At 32.5% G+C, this 14,411-nt stretch overlaps 2 protein-coding genes across 3 annotated transcripts in view; both read left to right on the plus strand.

Moving 5' to 3' along the window:
• jumu (jumeau) overlaps positions 1-7,373 on the plus strand; it is a gene marked incomplete in the record, with an annotated part of 11,747 nt that extends 4,374 nt beyond the window's left edge. Inside the window, 6 exon segments of the mRNA XM_067051211.1 lie at positions 19-150; positions 1,385-1,560; positions 2,838-3,070; positions 3,773-3,942; positions 4,089-4,252; positions 5,318-7,373. Coding sequence (XP_066907312.1) covers positions 19-150; positions 1,385-1,560; positions 2,838-3,070; positions 3,773-3,942; positions 4,089-4,229 — 852 coding nt within the window.
• A 3,618-nt stretch (positions 7,374-10,991) lies between these two features.
• The window catches only part of PheRS-m (Phenylalanyl-tRNA synthetase, mitochondrial), an 8,008-nt gene continuing 4,588 nt past the window's right edge, over positions 10,992-14,411 (plus strand). Inside the window, exons 1-3 of one of the 2 annotated variants that reach the window (XM_014426211.3) lie at positions 10,992-11,639; positions 11,782-11,950; positions 12,037-12,190. In XM_014426211.3, coding sequence (XP_014281697.1) covers positions 11,263-11,639; positions 11,782-11,950; positions 12,037-12,190 — 700 coding nt within the window. In that variant the 5' untranslated portion in view covers positions 10,992-11,262. Of the gene's footprint in view, positions 11,640-11,764; positions 11,951-12,036; positions 12,191-14,411 lie in introns of both variants that reach the window. The other variant, XM_014426212.3, reaches the window with a different exon arrangement.

Here is a 14,411-nt window from a genome sequence, read left to right on the forward strand (position 1 = left end):
TTTTTTTTTTTTTTTTAGATTATAACGAAGCCTACTGTAATAAAAAATGAAAATGTGGGAATTAGTTACCAAGCAAGACCGAAGACTGAAGTTGTTGTTCCAAAAACGCCATCAACAAACAATCATCATCAAACTGTTAGGGTGTTACATGTGAGTTACCTAGTTTATTAGAATTTAGTTAATGTACAAATATTATAGATGAAATAAAATAGAACAGATTTACTATTTCGCAAAGTTCTCAGTATCAACTTTATGCAAACCCGTTCAAGCACCTCAAAAATAATGGAAAGTCCTAACTGTCTACAGTTCTCGGTCATCTTTAGGCATAATCTTAAAGAGTAAAATGAGCATCGGGCTCCAGCGTCTGATATCACTGTTAACATCTTAATCATGTTTTATTTTTCCAAAGCTTTTGATTCTGTTGGTTACGAGAGTTTCCTATTCAAACTCCATAACTTGTCTATACATTATTACTTTAAAATGGTTCCATTCATTCTTATCACATTGTTCACAGGGAGTGGTCATCCCTGGAAAATCTTACCTCTCACCTAATGCTCCTCAGGGTTCCTTTCTTTCATCAACTATTTTTCCATTTACGCTAATGCTTTACTCCTTGATTCTCTGTATCCCTCTCCATTATTATGTTTATGATCTATGAATTTTTCTTTCTTTCCATCCTGTTGATCTCATTGAGACATCCCATGTACTACAGGATTATATTAATAGAACTAGTCTCTGAGCCAAGAGAAACAGATTGCAGTAGAAAGCAAGGAACTTAAACTACTCTCATCGGTTCCCAACCCCTCTTACATTCTCTTACTTTTCCTCAACAAGATTCCTGTTCAACTCCATTACCATGCCAAAAACCTCCGAGTCAGCTTTGACTAACACCTGTGATTAGTTATCTATGTGAAATATTCTGAAAATTCATTATCCTTTAAATGTTCCTTAGATTCCCAGAATCCTTCACTTATAAAACATGGCAGCTTTTTATTTACCCTTTCATTTTCTCCCACTCTGATTATGGTTACCTAGTATGAGTTCTAACATGTGAACTTCAAGTATCTTATGAATTTTTATGTAAATTAATTGTAGGCAAATAGTATGAGTGACAACTGGGAGGTGGTCAACTTTGTTTCAATCTGACTGCTCTGTAAAGTGGGGCAAAACATTGGTTAACAATAAATAGTTTTCTTTTACTATTTTGACACCTTTATTGACCACCACCAGTATTTTGTGCTATGTCCATGGAAATTTTTTTTTAAACCTATAAGTTATGAATTTAGGAGTTTATCTAGTGGAACTTTTTTTATAATACTCAGTTGTCATGTCTTCAATAATCACTTATTTACTTGAAATTATAATATTTATGTTTTCTTTACAGTCAGCAAAAAGCAGAAATTCTGATACTCCAAATCCACGGAGTTTATTGGTTAAGCGATACAAAGATCACGAAGGTTATCCTAAACCAGCATATTCATATTCCTGCCTTATAGCAATGGCATTAAAAAATTCCATTACTGGAAGTCTTCCTGTCTCAGAAATCTATAATTTTATGTGGTAAGTTCACTTCAATTTATCTCATTATTATTAATAAAATGTGTTTATATTAAATAAAATGAAAAACTAGTCCCTTCTCCAGAGTAAAATATTCGCTGTTTTGGGTTTAAAATAAAACTGGGTTTATCAAAACAAAACGAAGGACCTGAAAATGAAAATCTCATGATAAACTTAAATAATGAAGAAAATATCCTTCCAATGGATTTACAAAATTCTTTGATGTAATAATGTAAACAATAATAATAATAATGAAGGCCTAACGAACCCGAAGGTTCGATGCCGATACCACTAAACGCTCTCTACATACATCCTTCCAGTGATGCCCCTCCAAACCCAATTCTGCTAAATTAGTTTTAACGTAATCCTTCCATCTACGTTTCTGTTTACCCATTGGTTCAGTGTTTATTAACATTTTAGGGATCCGCTCGTTACTAAGCCCTACAAACTTATATGCTACAATGCTATAATTTGAACTACATTTACTAATATTAAACATATAATTATGAGGATAGTTGATCATGGATGATGAATGAGGAGAAGATGGTTGGGGGTGCGGTCAATGAAAAACACAAATAACTACGATTAACTTATTTTAATGTGCCAACGTTTCGGCTAGAGTTTCTAGCCTTCTTCAGGGCTGTTCGCTGGAAGATCGAACGCCTAATTAGGCCTAATTAGACATTAAAATAAGTTAATCGTATTTATTTGTGTTTTTCATTGACCGCACCCCCAACCATCTTGTCCTCATTAAACATATATGTACGTATGTGTGTATTTTAAAAATTAAAAGAGCCACTCACAGGCAGGTTGAAAGGCTGATCTGTTCATTACTAAGTCCAACAACCGTTTGTTACACACCCCTCTTTTTTGCCACAGTCCTATAGCCTAAATTTTATTTACCGGGTATAGTTCTGTCAGTTTAGCCCTGTTTAGCCTTCTAAATTCTCTAGTTAACTCATCCTTTTCTATTCTGAAAATTTTATGTAATGCTTTATTTTCAAAAACCTTAGGTTGCTATTATTCCCTTAGTGTTAGAGGTCACGTTTCGCATCTTTAAAGAACAGTATGGTGGATAATAGTTTTGTAAATTATCACATTTAAAGGAGTTATTATTCTAACACAATTTAGGTCTTATTAATTTACTAAACAAAAATATGACAGATTGGCAATAATGAATTTTATCATTCATGGATTTAGCTAATTATTGGCTACAATATTAACATTTATTTAAATATTACTTCTGAATATATCATTAATTTTATTTAAATTTATTTCAGTGAACATTTTCCATATTTTAAGTCCGCTCCTGCTGGTTGGAAGAACTCTGTTAGGCATAATTTGTCTCTGAACAAATGCTTTGAAAAGATTGAAAAAGGCGGTGCCGGTGGAGGTTGTCGGAAAGGTTGTCTTTGGGCTATGAATCCTGCCAAAATTGCTAAGATGGATGATGAAGTTGCAAAATGGTCTAAGAAAGACCCAGCAGCCATAAGGAGATCCATGAAGTATCCTGGTAATACATCTTTTTATTACCAATCATTTTTTTATTTCTGCATATAAAAAGATATCAATACTTTAATGCCAAATATTTGCTGGACTACCTAATATAATTTACGATCTGCACTGTTCAAAAAACATCCATACCAAAAGATATCAATACCTTAATGCACAATAGTTCCTGGGTTATTCAGTATAATTTACAATCTACACTGTTCAAAAAACCACAGAAACAGCAGGTGGTATCAATACATGCTTTTTTGGAGTTTCTCAGAACTGACTTGAAACTATTGTGCAATAAGGTATCAATATAACCTTTCATATTTGTTTTATTTTCATTAGGCTTGAATATTGAACTATTGATATTTACTTAATCACTATAATATAATTTTTTTTTGGATATCCCATTTATCAATAGAACAAAACTGGTTAAATTTCTGTAATTATATGGCAAATTTTTTCACTTGGCAAAAGGGATGTTTTGGTACTTAACTCATTTTTATATATTTATTAGAAACAGATATAAAATATATTCTGTTTTGCACTTACTAGCTTCCTGATTTTTCTGGGGCACTTTTATCGAGAATATTGAAATGTGTACGCTATTTTAAGGATTAGATTTGCTTTATAAAGTTGTATAAAAATCTAGGGAACACACACGTGTGCTCCTCTAGTTAGGCATCATCTGTCTTCTAACCAAATTAATATTAAATTGCAGAAGAGCTTGAGAAGTTAGAACGAGGCGACTTAAAAATTGGTTTAAGACGAGACAGCTATGATTCTGGTGCAGAAGAAGACAGCGATAGTGATAGTGAAGGAGAAGAAGTACCCCCCTCTCTTAAGAGGTTCGATTCAAGACTTTCTTCTCAAGAATCCAATGATCTTGGTGTAAGCTGATTTTTTAAAAAAATATATATATTATAGTTTATGGAAAATTCATTTTAAAGTTTTGTAATACATGTCATATGCTTTATTTTAAGTTTCCTATTAAAAGTTATGAACTTCTAATAATTCATTGTATTCAATTTATATAGCTCCCAGATGAAATGTATGAAGAACTGGGACTTTTAGAAGAAGTTATGTCCTCTGATACAGAAGGAGAACTTGGACCTAATGTCAAACGGGTGAGGTTAGGATTGGAAAATTACCAGAGGCAACCTGTGCGACCTGTTTAAGCAGTGCATGTATTGCAATTTGGGTATGTCATTTTTTTTTTTTTTGCTCATTAAAATGCATAGTGTTGAGAATGTACAATAGATTTTCCCTTTAATTAAGACACTTAAGGCCAGACTACTTATCTCTGTAGCAATCTTACTCTATTTTATACCAACGTGATCACATATCCATTTTTGTAATTTATTGATCTTAATGAAATACAGGCTTAACCATTCAATTCACCATTGTATGGATAAATGTTGATAACAGTTCGTTAAACTGCAAAACTATATTGGGATTATGTTTGTATGTTAGTCTCTTCTTAACTCTATGCATTTTCTCTTAAAAATCAATCACATCAAAGCTATTCTGTTTCCTTATAAGTTCTAGCACCATCCGTTGAAAAACAAGGAACTGGTAGAGTAGAGTAACATAGTTTGATCAAGAAACAACTTCTCATAGGAAATTGTAACTTACAAGCACTGTTTCCCAAAAGTCTGGTTATTTTCATATAGAACCTTTTAAGGAATGACAGTCACAAATTGCTGATGTTATTCTTACAATTTTAAGAATAATAGCATAATTTAATCTATAGTAGAAGTATTAAAAGAAATATTGAGAAATCAATTATTAAGGATATTAATAGCTTTTTGGTGGTCTTATTAATATTAGTACATTATTTAATTGTGTTTGGTCTTGGCATTTATTTTTTATTGTTTTATGGTACCTATATATTAAATTTTTGTTTTTATAGAAATTTTAAGTTCAAAATTAAAAAAAAAACTGGGTACATTTACCTTGCTCTATTAAATTCAGATGAAATGGTCCAGAAACGAAAATAAGGAATTAATAAGCTTAAATTATGATTTTAAGTTATTATTGGAATCTAGCTTAAAAAAAACTTACATGTTTTTTATTATTATTGAACATAATGCATTTTATTACAAGCTAGTAATGGCAGTAGTAATCCACATGTGTACTGTTAGGAGTCTAATTGGATGGTGCTTGCTATGATTTTTGTTGTTAGTTTTGTATTAAGTATGTTCTAGTAACATAATAGGGTTGTGTCCATGTTTTATTTTTATAATTATTATTTTTTTTTTTTTAGATCTCATGTCCTTCAAGAGGATTTGTGGTCACCAATCCTGGCACATTCCTCATACAACAAAGTATTGTTTAGTTTTAATTTAATTTAATTTTTTTGTTTTCATTCTGTAATTGTAAATTAAAATTGTTCCATTATCCTTTATAGGTTTTCTAATTATTGTGTAAAATTATTACGTAATTGTAAACAAAAAAAAAAATTAAAAACAGATCAATAATGGTATACATGTTAATGTGGGTCTTCAATCCCACTGAAGCAGAAAGAGGTTGTGTGTTTAGTATTTGTTGGGTTAATGAACTTCCCTTTGAATTATATGAACATTTTCTGTGTTTCAGAAGATAAAATATATTTTCAGAGATGAATGGTAAATTTTAAATTATGGCTTAGTGTAACTGTTTTTGTATATTAGGAATACTATTTTAAAAATATATATATTGGGAGTATATGTAGACTGATTAAAATTGAGTCAATTTTAGTGCCTGATTAGAAACATAAATATTTAATATTATTTTAGTGTCAAAATGATCAATATTGACCTAGTCCCAAAAACTTTTTTTTTTTAATCATAATCAATAATTTATAAATAAAGTAGCAGCGTGATAAGATTATTCCTTTAGCTCTGGAAATCCTTCTGAAAGACACAAAATGTTCTCTGTAAAGACTGATTAATTAAAAAAAGCCCCTGAAGCTTATAAAAGAGAATCTATAAAGAAAGTTTGGTTACTTTGTCTTTTTCCTGCTAATTGTGTCCACATCTGATGTTGAACATTTCATTTCTAGGTTCCACATTTTCATTATTTTATGATAATGGGCAATTTTTTTCTTTTTAGAATTTTGAAATATTTTATTTATTTAATTTTTTTTTTTTGGAAGTTGTTTCTAATATCCGGATAAATAATAAGAAAGTATAATACTAAAGCAATATTTTTAAATTTTACCATTTATAAACCACAAAAGAAAAATGTGCACTTCTAAGGCATAGACTAAGTTCAGATGCAAAACTTTATCATGTTATAGCTCTGCAAAATTGGATCTAGCCTTGCAAGTCCACATTGCAAGATTTTTTAGTGCAATATTTATATATACTTTAGGAATCAAGTAGATTAAATACAGAAAAATTGTCTTTTATATATAGAAACTTATTGAAATCTCTATTTATATAAATTAAAATATTATATATTGTAATATTGTTTATTTATTTGTTTTATCTCTTTAAAATGACCAAAATATTTTGTATTTTAGAATTAGTTTTATTTGGTTTATTGTGTTATCATAAGCTGTTATCCTGACAGTTACCTTAAATCATGCAATGTTCATTTAGCTGTGGACACACTTTATTGAAAGAAAAAAAAAAGAAGAGTAATATAAAGTTTATCACTAAACTATTTAAATACGTCTTGGGTTCATCAAGTATGATTATATTAATGTCCAGTGAAGAAAATTGTTGGTCTTATTTTAATAATGTTTGTTAAAAGTTATGAGGTTAGTATTTGCAGGTTTATTCAACCAATAAACCTACCATACCAATCCTGATTTATCAATAACAAGCCCTTGTGCAAATTTTAAACTGAAAAAAAAAAAAATGATTTAGAAGTGCAAAGTTCTTGTGCCTTCTCTCCATTATAACACCGTTAAGGACCATTTTTTATAAAGTTTTTGTATAAATTCTGTATCTCCCTTTATTGTACATGCATTTTTTTAATGTCAGAAGTTTTTATAAAAACCCTTTGTAAATATATCCAAAAAGAGAAAAATCTTGGGGCTAAAAGTTTTTCATAACTCCAAACTAAAGAAAATTATTGAACAAAGTAACTCTAAATATCCTTTTTTATATTTTTATACTTTCCAATTCATGTTGCAAATAGTTCAGAATATGAAACTAGGGGGTTTTTATATTCATTATGAATGTAATTTAGGGGGAAATATAAAAACAAATGTCAATGTGTTTTATACAATGGGACTGGTCCCAGATCTTGTACCTCTGTCAACTGATGGTTATATATCAGTTGGCTCTTTTTGTAGTTTGTACTTTGTAAATAAACTTCTTTTTTTTAATTTACTGGTGTTTTTAATATTTCCTTGACCGTTATTGAAATCATGGTTACCAAGTTTCTGATTAATAAAATAGTTCATCTCATTGATGCATCATGTATGTGTAGAATATACTTCATACCTGTAAGGTCTATCTAAGGTACTTTTGATCTCTATCTCTGATAAAAATATAAGATTTAGTCAAAAGAAGAAAGTCTTCGTAAATTAGTCCCAGGCTCATGAATGCCTGATCTACTTGGAAGAAAATAAAATATAACCTGCTACTGAAATTTGATGATTGAAATCCTAATTGATTTTTTATTTATAATCTTGATATTTTCTTGAGACAGGTAATTTTTTTTAAAATAATTAATTTAAATTCTATCCATTAGTCTCAAAACCTTTTATTTCTCTTATAAGTCCGACGTTTTGGCCAATCCGGCCATCTTCAGGGACAATCTTAATACAACTTTGAAATCATATAATTTAAAAAACTCTAAACTCCAAGGCTATTCTGCCCAGGTCAAAAACATCAATTTCTAATTAGTCAATATTCACTTAAAACAAAATCATTTATCACAGACACTATTCCTTAAACTTTTATAACAAGAATCTTTGTTACATATTATGTTTTATCATTGTTACATAACTATGTATATACACAATATTTACAAATTATTTCTCTATTTTTACCCTTGGGTACTATTAGGATGGGGTCAGGATTGGAGGGGCGATTTCTCGAAACAGAGGATTGGCACAGGCTTTCAGCCCATCAAAGGATGTGATGCAGTTTGGACAACCTAGTTTTGTAGAGGTGCCGAAGGAGTGGTGCACCAAAGAGTAGAGTCTAGAGTCGGGCGGATTATTGCAAGTATATTTGCAATTTTAATCTTAAGATATCTGGTGTGAGGTAAGCAGGTTGTAGAGCCTATATGACTTTTGCCGGGCTAGCTTCAAGCTACCTGACATGACTGGAGAAGGTAAGATACCTGTCTGATGCCGTCATTTTTTAGTGCGGCTAAGATGATGGCTGAAGCGGATTGTGCATGGTAATCACGCAATTCACCAGGTGAATGTTCGCACGCGACAACGAGGTGTCTCCAGTTTGTTCGGGGGGGGGGAGAGGTAGGGGTATCACATCGCCTTCGTTGCAGTCCTCCATGAGGTGGTGGTGAAGAAGCCGCTCAAAGACCTTGCTCATGTTGAGAGGAGGCTGATCGGGCTGTAGTGCTTGGTGAGGTCGCCTTTATTCGCAGGCTTGAGTAGAGGCACTAGGATCGCTTGTTTCCAGACAGCTGGGAAGTCCGCATGCACGAGTTGAGGATGTTCAGCAGAAGGCCTTACCCTTCCTGGGAAGCATCTTCAATAGTACACTTGGGATCCCGTCCTGCCCAGATGACTTGTTTCCCTTGGTGCGGCATATTACCGACTCCAGTTGGCTGAAGGTAAAGGGAAGGGGAAAATTTGTGCTGAGTTTTTTTTTCTTTTTCTTTATAGCCCCTATAGAAAATTATTTTGACTGGCATATACAGTAAGAAAAAATATATAGTTTTTGCTTGTATCTCCTTCTTCTGTAGAGGGTCTACATTTTAAGGAGTCTAGTAAGTGTTAAGAGTTTTGTAGTGTGAGTTACATGACTGTTAAACTGTTGGGGCACACATTTCTTGTGAAGTGGAACTTAACCTAAAAAAAAAAATAGCTTAACCTAAGACGTGTCCTTTTACACTGTTTGCTGCTAACGCACTGGAGGGGGCACTGGTTTTAGAGTTTGGAATAGCGGATTTGGGAGCTACTGGAGGAAATCGAAGAATTTGATTTGGCGGCGTTTTATGAATTCTGGGACAGTCGGAAGATAAAATAGCATATGGATATCTGATGGTTTCTTATTCCGCCACGTAGTTGTTCGCACCATCTTCCTGAGCATTGAATCTTTAAAGCGCTGTAGGAGTCTTGATGCCGTCTGAGAGGTGGGTGAACAGTGGCGCTCCGTAGAGTAGCACCGGTCTCAGTATACTTTAATATACCTAGAGTTTCAGTCGCAGGGAAAGAGCAAGTGAAGTGAGGAGGTGATTTAGACGGTATAATTTTCTTCGGACTGTTCTCGTCTTCTGGTATAGATGGGTGGAGAGCTTGAGGTGGCGATCAAGTTTAATGCCCAAATATACTACGGAATTGGAAGGTGAGATGACGGTGTACGCCACTTTGAGAGTTTTCGGAAGTGTTGAACGTTTGTGCTTGTTGCTTGATTGTTTGAACGAACACCACGCAGTCCGCTTTAGTTGGGTTAACCGATTTGTTCAAGTGGCCCAGTTGCTGGATGATGTCAGAACAGACTTTTTCGGCCTTTCGTAGGGCTGTTTTGGCATTTATACTGCTGCTGTAGATGGCGATATCGTCAGAAAATGCGGCGATTTGCCTGTCTGTAGTTTTTGCTAACTACATCAGCAGTATATGTTGAAAATAAAACAGGTGAGGACTGCTCCTTGGGGAACCCCGAAGGTTTGGGGGACGGATTTTGAGTACGCACCACGTACCCGCACAGCGATGGTCCTGCTGTGTAGAAATGAGGCTATTATATTGTAGAGCTTTTCCGGGCATCCTAGGTCTTCTAGCTTGCGAAATAAAATGCCGTGAGGCACAGTGTCGAATGCCTTTGTGTAGTCGATGGATATCATCGCCGTTGCCTCGTTTCTGTTGAAAGTGGTATTTACCTCAGCCTGGAGCTTCATGAGATGATGTTCAGTACTATGACGAGCCTGAAAACCAGTCTGCTCGTTAGATATCACGGAGGGTTCATCACAAAACTCCCGAAGGTAGTTCAGGATGATCTCGTAAACCTTACCAAGATGAGGCAATAGACTGATAGGTCTGTAGTTGTCAGCCTGCGTCCCAAACTTATTCGGCTTGAGGAGTGGAAACAAAATGGCATGTTTCCATTTGTCGGGGAAATATCTCAGCCCCAAGCAGGAATTACATAGGTTCGTTAGGTGAGCGATTCCTTTCCGTGGGAGTTGTTTGAGTGGGATTGTCTGTACCTCATCATGTGCAGGGGCCCTTTTGCCGTGTGTTTTTCTGTGTATCGCCTTCAGTGTCTTAGGAGAGATGAACATGTAGTTTGCTTCCTGAGGCATGGAGGGTACTGAGAGGTGGTCCCTTGTCCTCACTTCGATGTCATGCCGTAAGTGTTCTGCCAGTAACATAACCTGTTCGGCATGAGTTAAGAGGCGGTCGCCATCATAGAGTCTAACATCGGACGTCTTTCTTTGTTGCCGCCTTCGTTAGTTTCCAAAACTTCCGATAGTCACCATCTTTCCCCGACTGAAACAGAAGTTGAGCTACCAACATTTTAGGATCCATTAACTACTCTGGTTTACCTTAAACTTAAGAATAAAGCTGAAGAAATTACGATTTTTATGGTACTAGTTCACAAAAACAACTCCAACAGTGGGAATCCATCCAAATTCAAAACTCTCTTATACATAATACAACGGGTTAACCGGGTGTTTCGTGGTGATAATAGAGAAAACTTATTCAGCTACTATAATTGTGTAATCTAACATTTTCTATCTTACTATCAGGATTATCTTGATTGTTGTTAATAGCATACTGTTATTATCTGCGCATGCGCAATAAGTTTACTATCATTTTGCGACTGTTACATCGAGATATAGCAGTGAAATATCGTCGTTGTGATAACAATCGAGATACTTCAAAAAGTTATCGTATACAGAAGTTTTGTTTTTCTATCTGGATTGTTTCGTGTTATGAATATGAACAAAACGTGATCTTTATTCAAATGTATTTTAGTGATGGTCTGTAATGTGTGCAGATCCTCTACACGAGTTTTTATGTTATAAATACTATTGTGTATATATCTATAAATAATCATAAATAGCTCTTTTCCTTCATCGACCAAGATGCAGATATTTTGTAAAAACAATTTCCCAGTAAGTGCCATTAAATTAATAAGGAAATACTGTGCTTCTGTGATGAAAGAAGATTTATCAATTTCAAACTTCAAGTTTCCTACTGATGATTTTACAAATGTCAGCCCCAAAATATTATCATTGGTTGGGAAGAACCTTCACAATAAAGATTTTCATCCATTATGCCTTATGAAAAAAAGAATTATGCAATACTTTTATGTTGCTTACAAAGGAAGAACTGGAAAACCAATTTTTTCAATATTTGATGATTTGCATCCGATGGTGACAGTGGAACAAAATTTTGATTCTCTATTAATTCCTGAAGATCATGTTAGTAGAAAGAAGAGTGATTGCTTTTATTTTAACAAGTAAGTTATTAAGGGTATAACTTCGAGAATTATCTATTATTTTTTACTGTTAATGTATTCAGTATAAAAGTTTATCCCAATACCAATGACTTATTATTTTTTAAATTTAATTAATATTGTCTCAGTGGGTTGGTAACTTCAGGAACTATATGTTACGTGCTCATATGACAGCGCATCAAGTGGAACTTATAAAAATGGGATTGGATAACTTTTTGATGTTTGGGGACGTTTATCGAAGAGATGAAATAGATTCTACTCATTATCCTGTTTTTCATCAATGTGATGCTGTTCGTCTTTTTCATAAAGAACAGGTAACGGGGAGAGTAATGATATCTTATAAAGCATATTTTTGGCTGTGTTATTTTTCTAATTTAGAATTTTTAAAATATTGTTTTAGCTTTTTGATTTAATTCAGACTGAAGTTTTTGAAAGAAATCCTTCATCAGAAAACAAATTAAAACAGAAAGAACATACTGTTGTAGCCAGTAGAGAAATAGAGCAACAATTAAAAGTAACCCTTGAAGGTCTTGCTAGATGCATCTTTGGTAATGGTTAGTATAAAATTGCATAAAATCTTTATATTGTCGATAGTTTAATTTATAAGTATTTACTTTATGCATATCTACTCCTTTTTTTTTTTTTGGCAAATAGCTCTCTGATTTAAAATGTCCAATATTGTTTAGGTTGGTATCAGTATATGATAATCAGATTGTAAAAATAATCAACCATTTTGTTTCTCAATATAATCAAAATGACCTGAACACTAATTTTCTTTCTGATTCCAACTATAAGTTTTATCTGGAAAAGACTTATGGAGATTTTCTACCTTTTCTGGAGTTCTTCTACCACTGTCCTATTTTGCTCCACCCACCACACCTACAGGTCTGACTGGTTAGATCTGTATGTTATCAACTTCTCCTGGAAACTCCTTTACTGTTCTCATTTTCTGTCCTCTTGTGATCTTACCCAAATTTCATATAATTCTAAAAAATCTTTACTCTTCTGATTCAATCTAAAACTATCAAGAAAATATTTTATCCAATCTTGAATCCATAGATTAAAAAGAAGTTTACTCCAGTTCCTCTGTTGACTCCATGATTGACATCCTTACTTCCCACCTACTCAATATCCTTATTATCCATGCCTCCTTCAAAACCTTTACCTTCTGTTTCCTCTACAGAAAAACTGCGATGCTGCTCATAAATGCTTTTGGCATTCTGGGTTTGGAGATGACTACCAAGCATTTAGGGTACTTCGAAGCTTGGGACAATTTAGGATCTGATGAGTAAAAATTCTGATAAATAAAAATTTCAATCTTTTTACCTTTTTTTATATTGTATTATTCCGCCTGCATGAATTTTCAATGATCATTATATACCAATCGATTTGCTTTTTCTTGAGGAACAAGAATAAAAAAACATTGTTGATCATATTAATTGAGTTTAAATATGACTTAAAATTTACAAAAACCGAAACGCAATTCCAGTTAAGTTGGCTCACACCACTTCTTTTTTTTAGGAAAAATCAATTCAGATATGTTTTAACTTCTTTTGAGATCCTTAAGTATGAATTTTTATATAAATTAAAAATTTTATTTATATAAAATTTATTTTCAGCTTGTCCTTGGTTCACCAAAAAAAAAATTTGTTCTTCCGAAAAATTTTATTCCAGCCCAACATTTCTGTAACTAATGGGAAGCTAACTTTCCATTTCCAAAGCTGAAATTGGATTTGTTTTCTGATGTAGAATAACAAAATCCAAAATTCACTACCTGTAAAATAGACTAAAAAATATTTTTTAAGAAAAACTCTTAAAATTTAATATAATTGTTATATTTTTTTGTTACTCTGCATCAGAAAACAAATCAATAGGTATATTATTACCCTAGCATGGCATACTAAGAGCATTTATTGGAATACTTTTGTTGAAAACTTGGATAAACTTTTTTTTATGGAGAAATAAAGTTAAAATTCCTTTTTTTTGGCACCTCAAAAATAACCGTTAAATTATTTTCATAGCAGTCGAAAAAAAAATTCCTTTTTTCTCAGAATTTGCCTTTGTTTTTTTTTTTTTTAGAAAATCAAAAAATACAATAACTTTAATATAACTTTACCAATCTACACGAAACATACTAGTGACTTAGAGTCATCTAAACTGCTCAAAATAGTACAAACCCGACCCATTTAAATAAATTGGAACAGGAGATGTTAAATAAAACAATTGAGAATTTTTTTTTTATTTCTAAGTAATTTTTATCAATTATAAATAATGAATAAAATATAAAAGATATTGATATAGATTGAGTTATGAGTTTTTTCCTTGTACGCAGAACATCAACAAAAAATAAATATCCTCCAAAAATTTATAATTTTGTATTTATATATAAATTAATATTTAAAAGTCACATAAGATTCTGAAAAAAAAAAAAAAAAATGATTTTTCCTAAAAAACAAAAACAAAAGATTTGTTGGTCTACTGTCCTACATACTGGGTGTATGTTTTGGTTTTAGTATTTTAATACATGTAAACCCATTTAATATGATCAACAATGTTTTTTTTTTCTTATTCTCCATGAAAAAACAAATCAACTGGTATATAATAACCATTCAATACATGCTGAGTAGAGGCAGATTACAGTAATATAAACAAATTCTAAAATTAGATTAAAAAAAAAATTATTTCTCGGACTCTTGGAGTGCATTAGTAAGAACCCTCAACAAATATTAGACACAGATGTGTGTAAAATATTTGTTGATCCATTCTAACAAAAAA

The sequence above is a fragment of the Halyomorpha halys genome, unplaced genomic scaffold, assembly GCF_000696795.3.
Source record: "Halyomorpha halys isolate HHAL.00 unplaced genomic scaffold, Hhal_1.1 Scaffold559.1, whole genome shotgun sequence".
In the NCBI taxonomy this organism is placed as follows: Eukaryota; Metazoa; Arthropoda; class Insecta; order Hemiptera; family Pentatomidae; genus Halyomorpha; species Halyomorpha halys.